Here is a 20599-nt window from a genome sequence, read left to right on the forward strand (position 1 = left end):
GGATAGTATCTCCCCTTTTCTCCACTCTGTATTTTTAATACCAAGTGGTACCCCACCCAGAATAAAGGTCATATTGGTGCACCGTATCGGTTTTTAATGTATTATTATTTCACGGGCCTGTGCTTAGTTAGAAGGGCCTCCCTGACTCCAGGGCGTAGGTGTGCACTTCATCAAACCGGGCTTTTGAAGAGCGAGGGAAGTTCTATGATCAAGCATGACACCTGGTGGAGTGTGAGGACATCCCACCACATTTTTGTTTGTGTATGTCTAGGAACAGGCTGATGTAACATGAGCATAGTGCTTAATGTGTTAGAATAAATCTCAAAGGTTTCACTCAGGTGGCTTTTTTGTGTTGTACTAAGCATTAGGAGGACAGGATGGATTCTTGAGAGAAGGTGACAGTATGGGGCATGTGTTGGGGCTTTCTGGCATGGGAGGAAGCTCTACACAATGTAGGACAGGTTGAATATGATGGATAGAAGTACCATACAGATCCCAGCAGTGCTCAGAGAGTCGGAGATACACAACAGGAGACAGATACTTACGACATTGGAAGAATAAAATGTTCAAGCTCATCATGACAATAAATGTACATTAGAAATTTTTATACCATGTATGTTATAAAAGCAGATTGAAATCAAGCAAGAATAGAGTTAATATACCAAGGAGACACCATGATTTTCAATAGTGTTCTAGATGGATAGATGAAAGAATAAACTATATTTCTTCTATAACTATAACAGCATAAAATATCAAAAAACAGAGCAAGATGTTTTGATCCAGGGACAATGAGTCTAGCAAGGTAGGACATGACTGCTTGGGATTTTTTATGGGGAGATGTCCTTGAAAGGAAAGATGCCAAGGAATATTCTGAGCACGAAATGGTGAGGTCAGTGTAACCTCCGGTAAAACATCAGCCGTCCAAACGTTCACAATTATACTATATCAGATTGATTGATCACAATGAACAATGTCTGGAAATTTAGTTCAACAATCATTCTTTTATTGCACAAATGCACTCTAATATCCCCTTTTAAACACATTCAGAATTTTGGGAGCTGTTTTAATCTGCTAATGGATGTCTGGCATATGTGTGATGTGTTTGACTGTTGAATATGATGACAGCCATCGTGACCTTCACATCAGATGTTAAGAGTATGCCTACTTAGGAATTTATTATTCAAGGCATCGCTTTCAACCATATTAGTGCAGGAGAGCAGACACCACATTTAACCTTGCTGAACGCTCACTCTATGCATTGCAAACTTGACCTCAGGATTTCTGAAAGTCATTTCCATATTTTGCATTCAAACAAATTCTCTCCACTGCAGCTCTTTACCACATTTCCATTAGTGATGAGGATTCACCAAATTTCCAGCACAGATTGACACATGTCAAAGGCAAGACAAGCATCAAAAGCTAGTATTTAAAACCCAACATGTATGTGGGTAAATCAATGTATAAGGAATGAACTGTGTGGCAGGATCCAGACTTGAGTTCAGTGCTGTGATCTTCTGTTGGGATAAGAAGTCAGTCGTAAGAGTCGACCGCGGAAAAAAAAATTCACGAAGACCAGCATCTTATTTTCTCTTATAAGAGGACAGAGAAGTATTCAGCTTGTATGACAAAATCTAAATTAGTGGGATTGTTGCTCCCTTGGAATCGTCAGGATGTGCAGCTGTTTGTGCTGAACTCTTCTCATGCAATAATCAAAACATGAGCCCAAATCGAATGTGGGGGCAAATATATCGCAGCCTAAGCAGTGAATGATTTCTCATATTGTAAGGTGGTCATCAGAGAATTTATCTGTGTAGACGGTCTATCTGATGCAGACCCAACGCAAACGGGGTTACTATAACTCTGGCTGAGGGCAAGACGATAGCTGGATATTCCTATCTGATGAAGGAAGAAAATACCAATTGACAGAACACACAACATTCCACACTTTCGAATTATCTTAAACCCTGCCTTAGGTGGAGCAAGGTCAGAAAAAAGCTTGCATCCACTTCATTCATTCATTCAATAAATCTTTATTCAGCTTAACCAGCCAAAAAAGAGTACAACAAGGGCATTCAGGGAAACAACAGCAACATCGATTTACAGCCTAGGACAGATGACTGTACAGTAACTCGACATACTTCATTAAAATTCAATTGCTAAGTCAAACGTGATGGCTTAAAGTGCCAACATACAATAGCTGAACACACACTTAAGTACCTTACGAAAGGAAACTATGAACCATGTCAATTCCTAAATTAAGGTGTTTTTCAAGTGGCCTTTATAGCCGCTAAGCAGACCACCAGGATTTCCAAGTTGATTAAAATCTATATCCTCCAAAAGTGCAAATTATTTAAAATTAAATAAAAACAACCTAAAATGAATTCATAACACCATTAGGATTTACAAAAACATTATTACACCATATAGACAGTTCTAAACAATGTTAAAAACAGTTCATAAAATTACCAGGAACATGCGAGCCTTTGCATATGGTAATTACGGTGAGACAGCTCATGGAGTTCTTACTCATAATGTATCCTAATAGCCAAAGATACTTTTATATAATTGGCTACCGCAATACAGATATCACGGGTTGCCAGTGTGTACCAAAATTTAAAAACATCAGCATATGAACAAGGGCCAATTTTCTTTAACAGTGGGATTAAAAATGTACTCCTTGCCGTTTTATATAAAGTGCAGAATGAGATAAAGTGCAAATTGCTTTGGCTTGTAAAGTTTATGACATGGACAAGGTGAGAGATCATCCGCCCATCCACTCTGGCGTGGAAACGCCAACAAAAAATGCACAGTACCTAAATGTAATCCAGTTAAATCTAATCTACAGATTAGTAGTGAATGTTAAAAAATATTGCAATGGGGCAGGGGACAAGTATGTGGTACAAGTATGTGGGACCCATCTCAGCTCGGTGAGGATAACGCATATTTCCCCTGGAATGTCACGCCTCTTTGATATTGGCTTTGGCATTCAGTGGACTGCTTTCAGGATTATCATAGAAGTGCCCCAATCCTATTTCAATATATTTGTCTTTCAGAAAATAAAGCCATGGTATTTTTAGGGAGTTGGCTGCGTTTTGACAATCATTAATTATTTCTTGTGAGAACATTAGTTCATCAGATAGCCAGAATTTCGCCCATAGGAGTATGGAACACAAGATATGCGATCCTCTATATGCTCTAATCCCAATTCGGCATGACATAGGTGGTTAGGGACACTATTAGGGAGCATCATCATAAGCCTTTTAATGAATTTATTTTCCCCTATTTGTAGCCAGCAGTTTTTGTGATGTCCCCACACCCCTGCGCCATGTGTTGCAATAGAAAGGTATTTGGCTTTGTAAAGGGTAATTATTTACCTAACGGGTTTATGGTCTAATTTGCATGCAAAGCGAAATAGCCCCTCCACAGCCCTAGTTGTATGGTGGGCTTTTGCTGTCACATGTGAGTCCCAACTTAGCTTATTGTTAAATAAATTCCCCAGATACATAAAATGATCAACCTTTTCTCTTCTCTTGTCCCGTGCTATGAACATCTTAGTTTTTGCACTCTTTGGGCTGTATACCATAATATATGATTTAATTTAAAAAAATTTAAGATCAAGTGACGACATAAAATCAATAAAAGTATCACGGGAATTCTGAAGGCCAGTCGCTGTCATGGCCATTAATACCGTGTCATCAGCATAAGATAGTAAGGGGACAGATTTACTGCCAATTTTGGGAATATCGAGTTTCCTACTTAATAGAGAAGCCTCCAGACTGTTTGTATATATTAAAACAAGCATTTACAATGCAAAGGTTTCGCCTTTGGAAAAGTTTGAGCTATTGGCATTGTAAATGACAAAATTTGTATTTATGTGTTGGTTTTGAAAACAGATAAATAAATGGCATTGTCTTTTACATTGCTAATAGCTCTAACTTTTCCAAAGGCGAAACCGTTGCATTGTAAATGCTTGTTTGGTGTGATCCAGCAGAGGCCTATATGTGGTGAGAAAACGCCGAGAAGAGACACGTGCTCCCCTGGGCATTGCTGCGCACGCCGTGTCCTCCCCTGCGGCAGTCAGGCCGGCGCCCACATCATCCCACCAGCCTGACCGGTTCCTCCAGCGAGCCCAGCCCCCAGCACCACTCCTGGAGCCCAAGCACTTCCGCACTCACTGGGGGTGGGGGGCACAACGCTGGGCAGGTCCGTGCATGCCACAGCGACAGACGAGGGGCACCAACCCGGCCAGGCAGCTGCTCCGACAGAAGCAAGTGGTCCGGGTGGGACGATTGTCCTAAAACAGCCTGTGCCGCATCGATTCATGGCAAGGCGCCGGGCATGAAGCCCGGCAGACGGCATCTTTTATTCCAAAGCAAGACACTTGAAACGGGCACTCCACTGCGGAGAAACTGTGAACCTGTGCATAGGAGGGCGGACGGCGCAGCGAGAACTGGGGGGGTGTGCGCTGCGCCAGAGCGCAGCAAGGGCGCACGGACCAGGATTATGTAGGGCCGGGCCCGAGAAACACAGAGACATCCCAGAGTCTTAGATGTAAGAAAAAGATCTCTTCACTTTCTAAGCCTTGTGTCGGACGAAATCATCATAACTGATGTTGTCATCATTCATGACGTAAGAAAAAACATCCATTTTAAAAAGGTTGACAAACCTGGGAAACGTGGATCCCATTTGGAGCATGGTTTCGGTCTGCGTCCTGCTCCCCGGGCTGCTGGGGGGCCCATTGCATGAGAACGGGTCATCGCTTCTAGGTCGGCCTAACCCCGGAAAGAACACACCGCTTCCCGGGGGCCGGGCACACATACCTCCCCCCCCGGGGGTTTATTGCACCGACCGTGATGGGTGAATGTAAAGTGATGGGATGTCGGGCGGCGCCATGGGACGGACGGATATTCAGTGTTCACCAGAGCCCTGCAAACCGGCCGCCATGCTTCTTCTTTCTTCCCCCCGGGCTGCGGGGGCGGGCACTTCCGGCCGGCCGCGCTGGGATTGGCCGGCCGGCCGGCCAACCACTTCCGGGTCGCTGCGGGCAGCGCAGCGGCCCTTCTCCTTAGGTAGGCAGGCGGGGGCTGATTTTTACGGGCAAATGCCGGGTGGGCACCGGCTCTAGATAACCATCAATCGGGGCGGGAGTGGACACGGACGGCGGGAGGGGGCGGGAGTGGACACGGACGGCGGGAGGGGGCGGGAGTGGACACGGACGGCGGAAGAGGGCGGGAGAGGACACGGACGGCGGGAGGGGGCGGGAGAGGACACGGACGGCGGGAAACGTGCACAGGACAGCGAGGGGGGGGCGGAAATGGACAGCGCATCAGTGAAAGGGGAGGGAACGGGAAAAAACGTAACTCCGCCCTGGGAAAAAATCTCGGGAACGCCCCCGAATCTGGTCCGGCCTTGACGGACAGATCTCTGTTCCAATGGCTAGCCTCCATTTATGGAGCTAGCCAATGGGACAGGGGGGCGTATTCCATTCTCCTTACTGGAAATCAAGAGATTTCTCTGGAGGCGGAGCTAAGAGCTCCGCCCTCCAGCGAAACCTAAACAGAAAAGGGGCTAGTATGCACCCTTGGCGGACACCCTCTGTTAAAGCTATTGGGTCCATTTTTTCCCCTTGAGGAAACTTAAGTATTAAAATTTAGCCTACGGATGAGTGACACCAATGCTTTTCCCACACCCAAACTTTCCAGCATATCCCGCAATTTCTCCCGGTTAACAGTGTCAAAGGCACTGGACAAATCCATGAAGGCCAGGTGGATCAAGCCCTTCCTGGCCTTCAGGTATTTGTTGATAATTAAGGACAAATTAAGGCATTGCTTGGTCGTGCCTAGCCCCCTCCTGAAATCATATTGCATTTTGGATATCACTCCTGTAGTGGTTGCCCAGGTCTCCAAACAGGAGAGGAGAACTCTACCTAATACCTTAGCTGTGGCATGCACCTGTAGGCCACTAAACCTCTTCATTCTTATGGAGGTCGACACAAAGTCAGCCGAGGAAAACCGGGAAGGAGACAGAAGAGTTTGAAGCTAAGGATCTAACTGAAAACCTATGGAGGAAGTAGAGGGGCAGAATGGGAACATTGAAAGACGTCAGCCTCTGGGATAGATAGAGGTGCCACACTTCAGGTCTGGGGGCAAATGAGACCTGCCAGCAAACAGACAATCTGGGTAAATGAAGAGGTCCCAGAAAGAGGAGGTCAACCTCAGGCTCCCATTGGGGTGAGTGGGCTCAGAGCAGCAAGATCCAGCATGATGATGTAACTTGTTGCATGAAGCAGAAATGACAAGTTAAAGATCTGAAATTCAAGTGCTGATAAATTGTCATCTTACGGAATTTCGGAATTAATTATGCCTCAACTTTGTGAGTCAATTCCAGACAGAGACAACATTGTACCACACTTGCTTCAGGCGATTTGGTTAGATATACATCAGCTATGTAAGATGGTAAGCACCAATGAGCAAGTGATTCTCAACACCTTTAACTTTTCCTGGGGTCACATTGTATACACCCCAGGAAACAGGGAGATAACTTTATTAAATGATTTATGGAATGCATCTTCATTCTGCAGCCTCCACAAAATATGTGCAACATGTTGGTGGTGCCCCTGTCCATATTGGGGCAATACAAAGTAGGTAAAATATTCAAATTAGCCCAAGAAGGGCATCATGCTGGTCTTATGGCTGGGAGCAGTGAATAATAAATGGCCCCCTCAACCAATCAGAAGGCTTGAATTTTTTAATTACATACCAACGGTCCAGATAGCTATACGTTTAGGGCCAGATGTACAACCATTCCATTTTGTGGGTACCAAACTGTGATTTTTTACGAGTCGCAATTTGTGACTCGCAAAATTCAGTGTACTACTGTGTCTCAGACACAGTCACAATTCCGAATGGGGTTAAAAATGACCTGCGACCCATTGGGAATGGGCAATAACACAGGGATGGTGGCCTGCCGGGGTCAGACCACTATGTCTGTGTTTGCTTTACTCATTACGTTTCGTAATAGACAAAGATACTTTTATATAATTGGCTACCGCAATACAGATATGAGGGGTAGCCAGTGAGTAAAAAAATGTAAAACCATCAGCATATGTACAAGGACCAATTTTCTTTAATAGTGGAATTACAAATGTACTCCTTGCCGTTTTATATAAAGTGCAGAATAAGATAAAGTGCAAAGTGCTTGGGCTTGTGAGATTATCACATGGACAACGCAAGAGATCATCCACCCATCCACTCTGGCATGGAAATGCCAACAAAAAATGCACAGTACCTAAACATAATCTAGTTAAATAAAATCTAATCTGCAGATCAGTAGTGAATTTTAAATAATATTGCAATGGGGCAGGGGAGAAATACGTGGGGCCCATCTCAGCTTGGTGAGGATAAAGCATTTTTCCCCTGGAATGTTACGCCTCTTTGAGAATGGCTTTGGCGTTCAGTGGAATGCTTTCAGGATTATCATAGAAGTGCCTTAATCCTATTACATAATATTTGTCTTTCAAAAAATTAAGCCATGGTATTTTTAGGGAGTTTGCCAAGTTTTGACAATTTTTAATTATTTCTCGTGAGAACATTAGTTCTTTAGATAGCCAGATTTTCACCCATAGGAGTAGGGGGCACAAGATATGTGATCCTCTATATACTCTAATCCCAATTCGGCATTACATAGCGGTTAGGGGCACTATTAGGCATCATCATAAGCCTTTTAGTGGATTTATGTTCCACTATTTGTAGCCAGCAGTTTTTGTGATGTCCCCACACCCCTGTGCCATGTGTTGCACTAGAAAGGCGTTTGGCTTTGTAAAGGGTAATTACTTGCCTAATGGGTTTATGGCCTAATTTGCATGCAAAGCGAAATAGCACCTCCACAGTCCTAGTTGTATGGTGGACTCTTGCTGTCACAAGTGGATCCCAATTTAGCTTCTTGTTAAATAAATTCCTCCGATACAAAAAATTCTAAACCTTTTCTATTCTCTTGTCCCATGCTACGAAAATCTTAGTTTTTGCACGCTTTAGGCTCATACCATAATATATGATTTAATAAAATGTACTTTAAGATCAAGTGACAACATAAAATCAATAAAAGTATCAAGGGAATTCTGAAGGCCTTTCGCTGTCATGGCCATTAACACAGTCTCATCAGCATAAGATAGCAAGGGGACAAATTCACTTTCAATTTTGGGAAACTCGAGTTTCCTACTTAATAGAGAAGCTTCCAGACTGTTTGTATATATTAAAAACAGAAAAGGGGCTATGATGCACCCTTGATGGACACCCTCTGTTAAAGCTATTGGGTCCGTTTTCCCCTTGAGTGTCGTATCTAATGGAAACTGAAGTATTAAAATGTAGCCTACGGATGAGTGACACCAATGCTTCTTCCACACCCAAACTTTCCAGCATATCCCACAATTTGTCCTGGTTAATAGTGTCAAAGGCACTGGACAAATCCATGAAGGCCAGGTGAATCGAGCCCTTCCTCGCCTTCACGTATTTGTTGATAATTAAGGGCCAATTCAGGCATTGCTTGGTCGTGCCTAGCCCCCTCCTGAAACCATATTGCGTTTTGGATATCACTCCTATAGAGGTTGCCCAGGTCTCCAAACGGGCGAGGAGAACTCTACCTAATACCTTAGCTGTGGCATGCACTTGCAGGCCACTAAACTTCTTCATTCTTATGGAGGTTGATGCAAAGTGAGCCGAGGGAAACCGAGAAGGAGACAGAAGAGTTCGAAGCTCAGAATCTAACAGAAAACCTATGGAGGAAGTAGAGGGGCTGAATGGAGACATTGAAGGACGTCAGCTTCTGGGATAGATAGAGGTGCCACAATTCAGGTCTGGGGACAAATGAGACCCACCAGCAAACAGACAATCTGGGTGACTGAAGAGATTCCAGAAAGAGTAGGTCAACCTCAGGCTCCCATTGGGGTGAGTGAGCTCAGAGCAGCAAGATCCAGCATGATGATGTAACTTGTTGCATGAAGCAGAAATGACAAGTTAAAGATCTGAAATTCAAGTGCTGATAAATTGTCTTCTTACGGAATTTCGGGATAAATTATGCCTCAACTTTGTGAGTCAATTCCAGACAGAGATACCAGAGTACCACACTTGCTTGAGGCGATTTGGTTAGATATACATCAGATAGGTAAGATGGTAAGCACCAATGAGCAAGTGATTCACAACACCTTTAACTTTTCCTGGGGTCACATTGTATACACACCAGGAAACAGGGAGATAACTTTATTAAATGATTTATGGAATGCATCTTCATTCTGCAGCCTCCACAAAATATGTGCAACATGTTGGTGGTGCCCCTGTCCATATTGGGGCAATACAAAGTAGGTAAAATATTCAAATTAGCCCAAGAAGGGCATCATGCTGGTCTTATGGCTGGGAGCAGTGAATAATAAATGGCCCCCTCAACCAATCAGAAGGCTTGAATTTTTTAATTACATACCAACGGTCCAGATAGCTATACGTTTAGGGCCAGATGTACAACCATTCCATTTTGTGGGTACCAAACTGTGATTTTTTACGAGTCGCAATTTGTGACTCGCAAAATTCAGTGTACTACTGTGTCTCAGACACAGTCACAATTCCGAATGGGGTTAAAAATGACCTGCAACCCATTGGGAATGGGTAATAACATAGGGATGGTGGCCTGCCGGGGTCAGACCACCATGTCTGTGTTTGCTTTACTCATTACGTTTCGTAATAGACAAAGATACTTGTATATAATTGGCTACCGCAATACAGATATGAGGGGTAGCCAGTGAGTAAAAAAATGTAAAACCATCAGCATATGTACAAGGACCAATTTTCTTTAATAGCGGGATTACAAATGTACTCCTTGCCGTTTTATATAAAGTGCAGAATAAGATAAAGTGCAAAGTGCTTGGGCTTGTGAGATTATCACATGGACAACGCAAGAGATCATCCACCCATCCACTCTGGCATGGAAATGCCAACAAAAAATGCACAGTACCTAAACATAATCTAGTTAAATAAAATCTAATCTACAGATCAGTAGTGAATTTTAAATAATATTGCAATGGGGCAGGGGACAAATACGTGGGACCCATCTCAGCTTGGTGAGGATACAGCATTTTTCCCCTGGAATGTTACGCCTCTTTGAGAATGGCTTTGGCGTTCAGTGGAATGCTTTCAGGATTATCATAGAAGTGCCTTAATCCTATTACATAATATTTGTCTTTCAAAAAATTAAGCCATGGTATTTTTAGGGAGTTTGCCAAGTTTTGACAATTTTTAATTATTTCTCGTGAAAACATTAGTTCTTTAGGTAGCCAGATTTTCACCCATAGGAGTAGGGGGCACAAGATATGTGATCCTCTATATACTCTAATCCCAATTCGGCATGACATAGCGGTTAGGGGCACTATTAGGCATCATCATAAGCCTTTTAGTGGATTTATGTTCCACTATTTGTAGCCAGCAGTTTTTGTGATGTCCCCACACCCCTGTGCCATGTGTTGCACTAAAAGGCGTTTGGCTTTGTAAAGGGTAATTACTTGCCTAATGGGTTTATGGCCTAATTTGCATGCAAAGCGAAATAGCCCCTCCACAGCCCTAGTTGTATGGTGGACTCTTGCTGTCACAAGTGGATCCCAATTTAGCTTCTTGTTAAATAAATTCCTCCGATACAAAAAATTCTAAACCTTTTCTATTCTCTTGTCCCATGCTACGAAAATCTTAGTTTTTGCACGCTTTAGGCTCATACCATAATATATGATTTAATAAAATGTACTTTAAGATCAAGTGACAACATAAAATCAATAAAAGTATCAAGGGAATTCTGAAGGCCATTCGCTGTCATGGCCATTAACACAGTCTCATCAGCATAAGATAGCAAGGGGACAAATTCACTTTCAATTTTGGGAAACTCAAGTTTCCTACTTAATAGAGAAGCTTCCAGACTGTTTGTATATATTAAAAACAGAAAAGGGGCTATGATGCACCCTTGATGGACACCCTCTGTTAAAGCTATTGGGTCCGTTTTCCCCTTGAGTGGCGTATCTAATGGAAACTGAAGTATTAAAATGTAGCCTACGGATGAGTGACACCAATGCTTCTTCCACACCCAAACTTTCCAGCATATCCCACAATTTGTCCTGGTTAACAGTGTCAAAGGCACTGGACAAATCCATGAAGGCCAGGTGAATCGAGCCCTTCCTCGCCTTCACGTATTTGTTGATAATTAAGGGCCAATTCAGGCATTGCTTGGTCGTGCCTAGCCCCCTCCTGAAACCATATTGCGTTTTGGATATCACTCCTGTAGTGGTTGCCCAGGTCTCCAAACGGGCGAGGAGAACTCTACCTAATACCTTAGCTGTGGCATGGACTTGCAGGCTACTAAACTTCTTCATTCTTATGGAGGTTGATGCAAAGTGAGCCGAGGGAAACCGGGAAGGAGACAGAAGAGTTCGAAGCTCAGAATCTAACAGAAAACCTATGGCGGAAGTAGAGGGGCTGAATGAGGACATTGAAAGACGTCAGCCTCTGGGATAGATAGAGGTGCCACACTTCAGGTCTGCGGACAAATGAGACCCACCAGCAAACAGACAATCTGGGTGACTGAAGAGATTCCAGAAAGAGTAGGTCAACCTCAGGCTCCCATTGGGGTGAGTGAGCTCAGAGCAGCAAGATCCAGCATGATGATGTAACTTGTTGCATGAAGCAGAAATGACAAGTTAAAGATCTGAAATTCAAGTGCTGATAAATTGTCTTCTTACGGAATTTCGGGATAAATTATGCCTCAACTTTGTGAGTCAATTCCAAACAGAGATACCAGAGTACCACACTTGCTTGAGGCGATTTGGTTAGATATACATCAGATAGGTAAGATGGTAAGCACCAATGAGCAAGTGATTCACAACACCTTTAACTTTTCCTGGGGGTCACATTGTATACACACCAGGAAACAGGGAGATAACTTTATTAAATGATTTATGGAATGCATCTTCATTCTGCAGCCTCCACAAAATATGTGCAACAAGTTGGTGGTGCCTCTGTCCATATTGGGGCAATACAAAGTAGGTAAAATATTCGAATTAGCCCAAGAAGGGCATCATGCTGGTCTTATGGCTGGGAGCAGTGAATAATAAATGGCCCCCTCAACCAATCAGAAGGCTTGAATTTTTTAATTACATACCAACGGTCCAGATAGCTATACGTTTAGGGCCAGATGTTCAACCATTCCATTTTGTGGGTACCAAACTGTGATTTTTTACGAGTCGCAATTTGTGACTCGCAAAATTCAGTGTACTACTGTGTCTCAGACACAGTCACAATTCCGAATGGGGTTAAAAATGACCTGCGACCCATTGGGAATGGGCAATAACACAGGGATGGTGGCCTGCCGGGGTCAGACCACCATGTCTGTGTTTGCTTTTTAAATAAAGCAACTTTTTTTTCAAATGCAGCATGTTTTCCTTAAAGAAAAAACAGGATGCGTTTACAAGAGAAAATGAAACGTATTCTTTAAAAAATTTTAAGGTCAGGCAGTGGTCTGCGGGACCACTGCCTGCTCTTAAAAAATATATTTGCTGCCAAACACAAAAGGGAAGGGCTCCCCTGGGAACCCCTTCCAGCTTACGACTGATTTGAAATTGGTGGTAACTGTTTCATTATGACATTTTTGGTTACAAAACAATCATACATCCCCGTGCAACTCATTATTAGGAAGGGACACCCTTGTCATGCCCCTTCTTAAAGGTGAATCACAAACTCTATTTTGTGAGTCGGTAATAGATTATTGACTTGCAAAATAGGGGTTGTACATGCTACAACCCTTTTTAACTATCACAAATAGCCTGAATTTCCATTTGCAACCGTTAAACACGCCTGTACACCTGAACCTTAGAATCGTAATCGCTGAAACACTACTGAACTGATTTACACCAAATCCCAAAAAGCATACTCTCTGGTAAATTGTTCTAGCTTTCTGACAATTTTGCTGTAATTCTCTTCAGCCATTTGGGCTGTAGCATTATTAAAAATTATCTATGGAAACTCCATGGTGAAATTGCATTTTGCAAACAACCTTTTTTCTTGCCCCTACTTGATTGATCACACCAAAACCTTTCAAGAAGGAATTGAGGTGGATTAAAAAACAATTGAAAGTTTTGTGAAGCTTTGTTTAATGGTGCCTTAAGTTATTAGCAAAACAAACAACTAATTAGATCCAAATTATAACTACAGAGTGGATACCACCACTGTGTAATATATATATATATATATATGTAATATATATATATATATATATATATATATATATATATATATATATATATATATATATACATATACGATAAATATAGTTATAATGAAAATGGTTAAAGTGACATTATATTTAGGTGTTGCAATAGTATAAAAACTAATGATTAAAAGCCAATAAAACACTGAAATTAACCAGTTATGGTTCACTTGACTAACTATAACTTGTGTTCCACCATGCCCTGCTTATGACCTCAGATATTACATCACTCATGATACGTTCAATAATATCACTGGCGCAGTCTCAAATTAAATCATTGGTGACATCACTGATCACCTCTCTAATGACATTATTCATGCTACTCCTCTGCAAATATAAACAGTGGGGTACTGGAAACAAGTTTCATTCAATATGGTAAAAAATATGAGGTACACAGTGAAGTTTTAAGCGCAAGTAGTACTTCAAAGAAGTAAGGTATAGACTAAGCGTAACTAGTGTGAATTGCAGTCATACCTTACAAATTAGCTGTGCCTTATTTCAAATGCCTGTTACAAAAAATATGTGAGACAAACTGAAGCCTCTCCTTTTTAATAAATTTTTCTCCTGTGGAACTCTGTGTGCATGCTAACATGAAAGAGTTGTCATGTAGTTCTAAAGACCAATTTGTATGAAAACAGGAGATTTGTAAAGTGGAGTTATTTATTTCCAAAGGTTCTCAAAAAATTCTGAGACATACGTTGTAGAATGAATAATGTATGGCTGACTCACTTACAGACATTTCAAGCACAGTATGATTGTTACCATTCTTAAAATGGTGGACACCATTCTGCTTATTTCAGGAATATGTATAAGGTATTGTTACATAGTACAGTGTAGGACCTGTAAAAGTGATGATGGTCATTGAAAGCTTTTTTGATCATGCTGTGAACTAGAAGATCTGAATATAGCCTTATAGCCCGCCGTAGAGGGCTATACCGGCTAATAAAGGCCCTCTCCAGTGTTAAAGGCCTCGAGCCGAAGGCGAGTGCCTTTAACAAGGGAGAGGGACTTTAAAAGCGGTATAGCCCATCTACGAAAGGCTATAAGGCTATTAGAACATTCTGTCACTAGAGGACAGAATGTTCTAACAAAAAAAACAAAGACTTTTGGGAGCGTGAGGGGATTGGAATCCCCTCAGGCTCCCTGAACCCTTTGTCACAACCAGAGCTGTGAACAAAGAAACATTGGAATGTTGGAGCTCCAGGCTTATACCAGCCATTTTAAGTCCAGAGCACTCCATTGTTTTCAATGGAGCTCCCAACATTCCAATGTTCTAATAATACATCTTTCAAGTAGGTATTGAGGCGAGCAGTACAAACAGCAAACATTCTGCATACTAGTAGGTATCCTAGGGGATTAGATAAAGTCTTCCAGAAGGAAACTGCCAAAGCTTGGTTTGAAATAATATTATGTCCTTGTTTTCAATAATTAGGATTGTACCTCATCAGAAGATCCGTTCTCCACACGGAATCTTCCAGCTCTCTGGATGGCTCCATCGGCGTCGCTTGAAATAAGCTGTAAGAATAAACAAATATTATTAAATATGTTTTAATAAACTGAAAAACAAACATATTTAGTTCTTGCAGCAGTCTATGTATCTTAACTCTTGGGTATCCAGAAAAACCCCAAATATAATACAAATGTTGGGCAAATGGAGTCTGCTTTTTGACTGTTTCTCACTTTATCTGGTTGGTTCAGTCCTGGTGCAATTGGAACCACTGAGACCGTAAGATGCTATTTTGAGTCAATGTTGACTGTATACGGAAATGGGATTGTAGAGTAGATTAACCCCATAGATAAATCTTATAAAAATGAATATTGATGTATTGCATCTCTTTATAGTGGCCAATGTTTCTAAACTAGTTGAAAATGCACAATACCTTTTTTTCAAACTCAACCAAATGCTAAGGTTATATTTTGAGCTGACTTCACAAACTGCACTCAACCCTTGACATTAAAATTAGTCCCCTTGACAAAACAAGCAGGGCGTCTCCAGCTCCCCTTCATGATCCTCCATCCTCAGTAATGGTTGTATGTCAAAATACTATTAGAAAGCATATTGTCTGACAGAAATATTGTGTCCTAAATATGATTTACAAACATATTGTCCTGGGTAGATTTTCAGTTATTAAATTTGAAAGAGGCTATATTTTTCTATATTACATTTATGACTTGATTTCTATCTGAGGCATGGAATCTTGTGTAAAAACAACAATTGAGATAAATATTGTGTCCTAAACCTCAGAGTTAAGAAAGAAGATCTAAGCTTATGGGACAACAATTAAGTAAATATTACGGCTTAGATATTTGTGTCAGATGATATATATGTCTAAAATACTTTACCTGAACAAATCAACAAAGCAATCAATTTTGTATTTATTTTACATCACAGTATGCTGTTCCTTTAGCATCGTGAGCACCAGGCAAGACAAAAATGCCCGACTTGCTGTAGGGCTACTGCTGGTGTTCTGTGTGCCCAGCAGCTCCCACTTGCTGTTGACAAACATTAGCAAACCCAAAGTGTCTGACTTATAAATCACAAAGGAAGTCAAACCTATTGGCTTTACCAATTATTGTTCTAATCCTTACTAGCATAAGACTTGTATTTAACATATCATTTGTAAAGCTACACTCAGGTTCTATCTACCATTACAACTTTTAGGAAAGAAGGGTTACTGTGCCCTGACAGGTAAAGGGCAATTACTTCCACTGATGTCACTAATTATGTAACATTTTCAAAAAAATTTGTCATTAAGTAATGGTTGCATTGTGAACACAAAGAATATTGCTGAAATTCTGATGTTGAGATGCAACCCAATCTCTACACTGTTGAATTACAATTACAAACAACATGCCTAGTTTATTCTGTGCAATGTTCCAAGTTGAAGTATTTTTCTTTATTTTTGATATAAAGAATAACGTCTCCCAAAACATGAGGTCAAAGGCTTTTTCGCCATACATCAAACATCACAGACACTAATGGAATTTTTCACACTGATTAAAAATGTCTGTATCTTTGATTTCATAATGAATGTTTGTTTTTGATCAGTGTGAATCAACAAATTTGAAATTTTATTTATTCAATACACCAATAATTTAGCCACAATCTTGCATCAAAGTAAGTAACAGGGTGATAAGAATTTGGGTCCTGTGGTTTTTTCCCTCCTTTGAAAAACTGACCATAATTCCTGTCCTGAAGGATATGGGCACCTTCCCTCTTGTTAAAATTGTGTTTGCAGTCTAGTGATATACTTGCTGATTTGCCCTCTGATGTTTTTTTCAAAAATGCAGCTGGCAACCCATCATGCCTATATGCTTTAGCATTTGGCAAGTTTTTGATAACCTCGGAGATCTCCTGTAACAAAAAGTAGTTTATCTGCATGGTGGAGTCTGTCAACATATTATGTATTAAAAAAGTGAGTTTAAGAGTAGGTGAATCAGCTTGACCTTTTGTTGAGGAGAGTAACAATTTTTATAGTGATCAGCAGTTATTTCCTGAATCTCAATGAACTTGCTCATTTTGCATTTAATATGGAGATGTTGAATGCCCAAAGATTATTTTTCCTTACTTTTTCTTCAGCAGCCCAAGCTAAAGTAATCCCAAACATTCACTTCCCTCATAACATTGCTGTAAGTAGATGTTGCTATTCAGATAGTACCCAGTGTAGTTATATTGTCTTAATTTATATTTTGCCCTATCCCACTTTTTTCTAATTTTGTCATTTTATTTCAAATCAAGTTAGGAATAGTGCACAAATCTTAGCTTCCATTTCCGCTCCTATTTCCCTTTTCTTTTTCCTATTGACTATTTTATAAGAATTAACCCTGCCTCAAAACGTTGCCTGATGTATAGACGACATGTGGATCAAAGCTCAATCTAAGCCCTAATACTGAATATTGTTGCTCTTTATAGCATCTGATAAATACCAATGCCCCTGGGTTCGTTATCCAACGGGTGCGATAAATAGTGCCTATTTTGATTTTTAGGGAAATAACATGCACATTTTGGGGCATAATGCACAAAATACACATGGTAGAGTAAATATCGTACCCGTTTACCCTGTTAAATTCTGGTAGGTTTGACCAGCAGAAATGTAAAGAAGGGTGTGCTGTTTAAAACTCTGGGTAAATACCAGGTTCATTAAATTCTACCCAACATGGAATCCTGCCTCCTTCACAAGTCACCTATAATAAGTGCTAAGGGGCCTATTCAGATGTCGGACGGACCGTCTCAGAAATGGGACTGACCGAGATCCGTAAACCGGCAGTAGTACATGTCCCATAGGGAAATGTGAGTTGGTGTTATTCCCAGCACACCGGGGCAGGCACCTCAAGATGCCTGCCACAGGGTGGAGGGATTAACAGGGAGGTACCATAGGGGCACTCTCTGCCAGCAACCGGAGCCTGCAAAGGAAAGGGAGCCCTGCTAGCGGCCCCCAAACATTCTTTCCGACTGGGTTTCCATGACGGGAGGCCGGCATGGAAACCCTGCCGGAAACTGCGCTTTGTAATCTGGACGGCGCAAACTGCCATCCATTTGGATTACGGGCCGGTTCCAGTTGAGCCTGTTGGAAGCCAGCTGGAATGACCATCTGGTTTGAATTCCGACCGGCTGAATCAAAGTCAGCTGGTTGGAATTGAAACCGATGATGTCAGTTGTAAGGCCTGAGCTCGGAGGTCAGAGGCCTTTCGACCGACATCGTAATAGGCCCCAAAGTGTTTGTGCTATCCCATAATTCAAAAAAACCTGAAAAAACAAAAACTCCCTGATGTTTTCACACTGCATACCCACCATGTGCTCTATTGCCGAACCTAACATCATCTGATTCGTCCCTTGATTCCCCCCCCCCCTTGCAATGCTGCATATCGAGTCTAGCCGATTGAGCCCTATAACAGTCAATCCTCTAAATGCATGCCATAAAATAGCACCTGATGCTTCCGATCTTGTACTGTAACCAACAATCCCCCAGCAATAAGCCAGAAATATCTGACCGAAAGACAAAGACCACCCTCACATACCTTCTTAGTATGTAAATGTAAATGTGTTTGTATTTATATAGCTCACTTCTACCCAGAGGTCTCAGAGCGCTGTATTCATACCGCTGTGGAACCCATCCTGGCTTTCCTGTGAAATGTCCACTCCTGGGCACCCCAAGGTGAAGCCAGGCATCCAAGCGCTGCGGGGGCCGTTGTGGAGATTAAGCAAGCTATTGCCCAGAGTCACAGAGTGGGATCCATGATTAGAATAGGCACCGAGGCGAGAATTATCAGGTCTGGGGAGATTGAGTCCAAGAGCCGCCGAGAAGGGAATTGAACCCTGGTCCCGGGCCAGACCTCTGCATCAGGGTCTGCCACTCTAACCATTGAGCCACGCTTCCCCAGGATAGCATCAGCAATCAAATAAACGTCTTATTTCATGCAATTTCACTTAAGCAATAATTTCGTGCAACAATTTATGTGCATCCTTCAAGCTTGGCCTGTTGCATTAGTAAGGTCTGTGCCCCTGAAACTCTAAATTGTGGGATGAAGTTTTAAATTCTTTCCTTCGTCATGCAGATTCAATTGAAGAAGATTACGTTTATTTCCCACTTCTTCACTGAATAGCTTTAGCTAGGACCTGTTCATGTAGCCTAAAACTGGATAATTTACCAATATTGTATGAGGGTATTTGCCGTGTTCTTTCCTTCCTAGTCGCATCAATAAAGTGTAATGTTACTCCAAGGCAGTGTGGCCGAACCTGTAGGGGAAGGCTCAGGGACAATGCAAGTCAAGCTGAGAGAATGTGTACCCTCATAAATAATGTTATTGATCATGCCTGTGGAGGGTAAGCGGACATATCCATATAGACATCAGTGTAAATTTATATATGTTGTCACAAATAAAGTGAGTAAAAACCTTGCATGATTCACTTAAGGGCACACTCCCAAAAAGCCTTGCTGTTCCTCTGACTAATCAGCCACATTTGCTCAAATTCACCTCCTCGACACATATGTCTGTGCAGACCTTTTTAAATATTTAATTTCTTTGTGATGTGTTTTCAGGGTTGTATTGCCTCCGGCAACTCTAGGTGTGTTTCCCCTGCCATATGTTGCTATGCATGTTTGCTGAAAGCTATAACTGCATTTTTACTCGCAGTAGGATGTCTTCATATTCGCAGATGTGTTTTGTTCCAACTCAGACAATAACTGGATGCCTGCCAATGGCTACACATTTCCTTGGCCTAATTGGTAATGCAATAATTTAGGGAAGTCACAGCAGGCAATATTTTCCATTTCGTCTCCTTGTAAAGGTTTCCAGTGTCAGTCTTCAGAGCGGCTGCTAAACCCATGAATTTGACAGCCCAAGGACACAGCCTTGAAAACACCGTGTTCATGCAAATGAGTTCCAACTGATTGGACGGCAAGAATCAGAAAACACGGATTGCATTTCCTGCCATAAGAAGGCCAACCTGCTTCGGTGGCATCCTAAGGTGTAGGTAACGCCTTCCCTCTCCTAGAACCTGTAGCCAACCATGGCTCAAATGTGTTTACCGAAACATTACAATTTTAGATATTAATTTCTTGGAGACCCATGGCAGAGATTAATCAATACTTGAATTTCATAAGTGATTCTTTGCAGAAGGTTCTCTCTCGCGTGCTGCTGTGCAACATGGCTGGAAGTAAACAAAAGCAAAGGGCTATAGCGTTGCCAGTATTAAGTGTGACATAGAGAATCTTTTGTTACCTTTAAGCCATGCAAAATAGCCTGCACTGCAGCGCAACACCTTCAAAAACACATCACCAAAGCCAAATAGCTGTTTGAGAGCTATTTGGCGTTGTTAATGTTAGTGTGGGGATCATTAAGGTACAGAAGGGGGAGATGAGATGGGGAAAGCTGCATGGTGGGGACACTGAAGAGGCATGCACTTCTTCAAGAGTGCTTGTCCAAAACTAAACAATAATAAATGCACGTGCAGAAACCAGTAGCCAGTGGAAGGACACTGGCTGCAGACAAGAGTCTGTAGTTGGTCCATTCTCCACAGCAGGGGCTGAGACCTAAAGCCCAGGAAGAAGGAAGCTCAGGAAGTCGCTGACAAATAAGGCACAAGCTAACAAGAGCGATGTGCAAACGAACCAATGGTAAGTAAGGGGTGAGCTGTAAGGCCCGTTTAAGCTTATTTTGTTTGCAGGAGGTTTTGAAAGGACAGCGCATGCGCTCGATACACTGTTCAGGCTCAACCTAAAAAGTAGCCCTTGTTTGCAGCTGGGCAGCAATGAGCTAGCAATGAAATGGTGTATAAATGTATTGCTACGTATGGAAGAATATATTGGAT

General features: G+C 41.9%; 1 protein-coding gene across 1 annotated transcript in view; it reads right to left on the reverse strand.

The window, feature by feature from the left end:
* Positions 1–20599, reverse strand: part of GARNL3 (GTPase activating Rap/RanGAP domain like 3) — a 1031878-nt gene that overhangs the window by 229435 nt on the left and 781844 nt on the right. The window contains exon 3 of the mRNA XM_078641846.1: positions 14728–14802. Coding sequence (XP_078497972.1) covers positions 14728–14802 — 75 coding nt within the window. The remainder of the gene's footprint in view (positions 1–14727; positions 14803–20599) is intronic.

The sequence above is a fragment of the Lissotriton helveticus genome, chromosome 5_1, assembly GCF_964261635.1.
Source record: "Lissotriton helveticus chromosome 5_1, aLisHel1.1, whole genome shotgun sequence".
Lineage (NCBI taxonomy): Eukaryota > Metazoa > Chordata > Amphibia > Caudata > Salamandridae > Lissotriton > Lissotriton helveticus.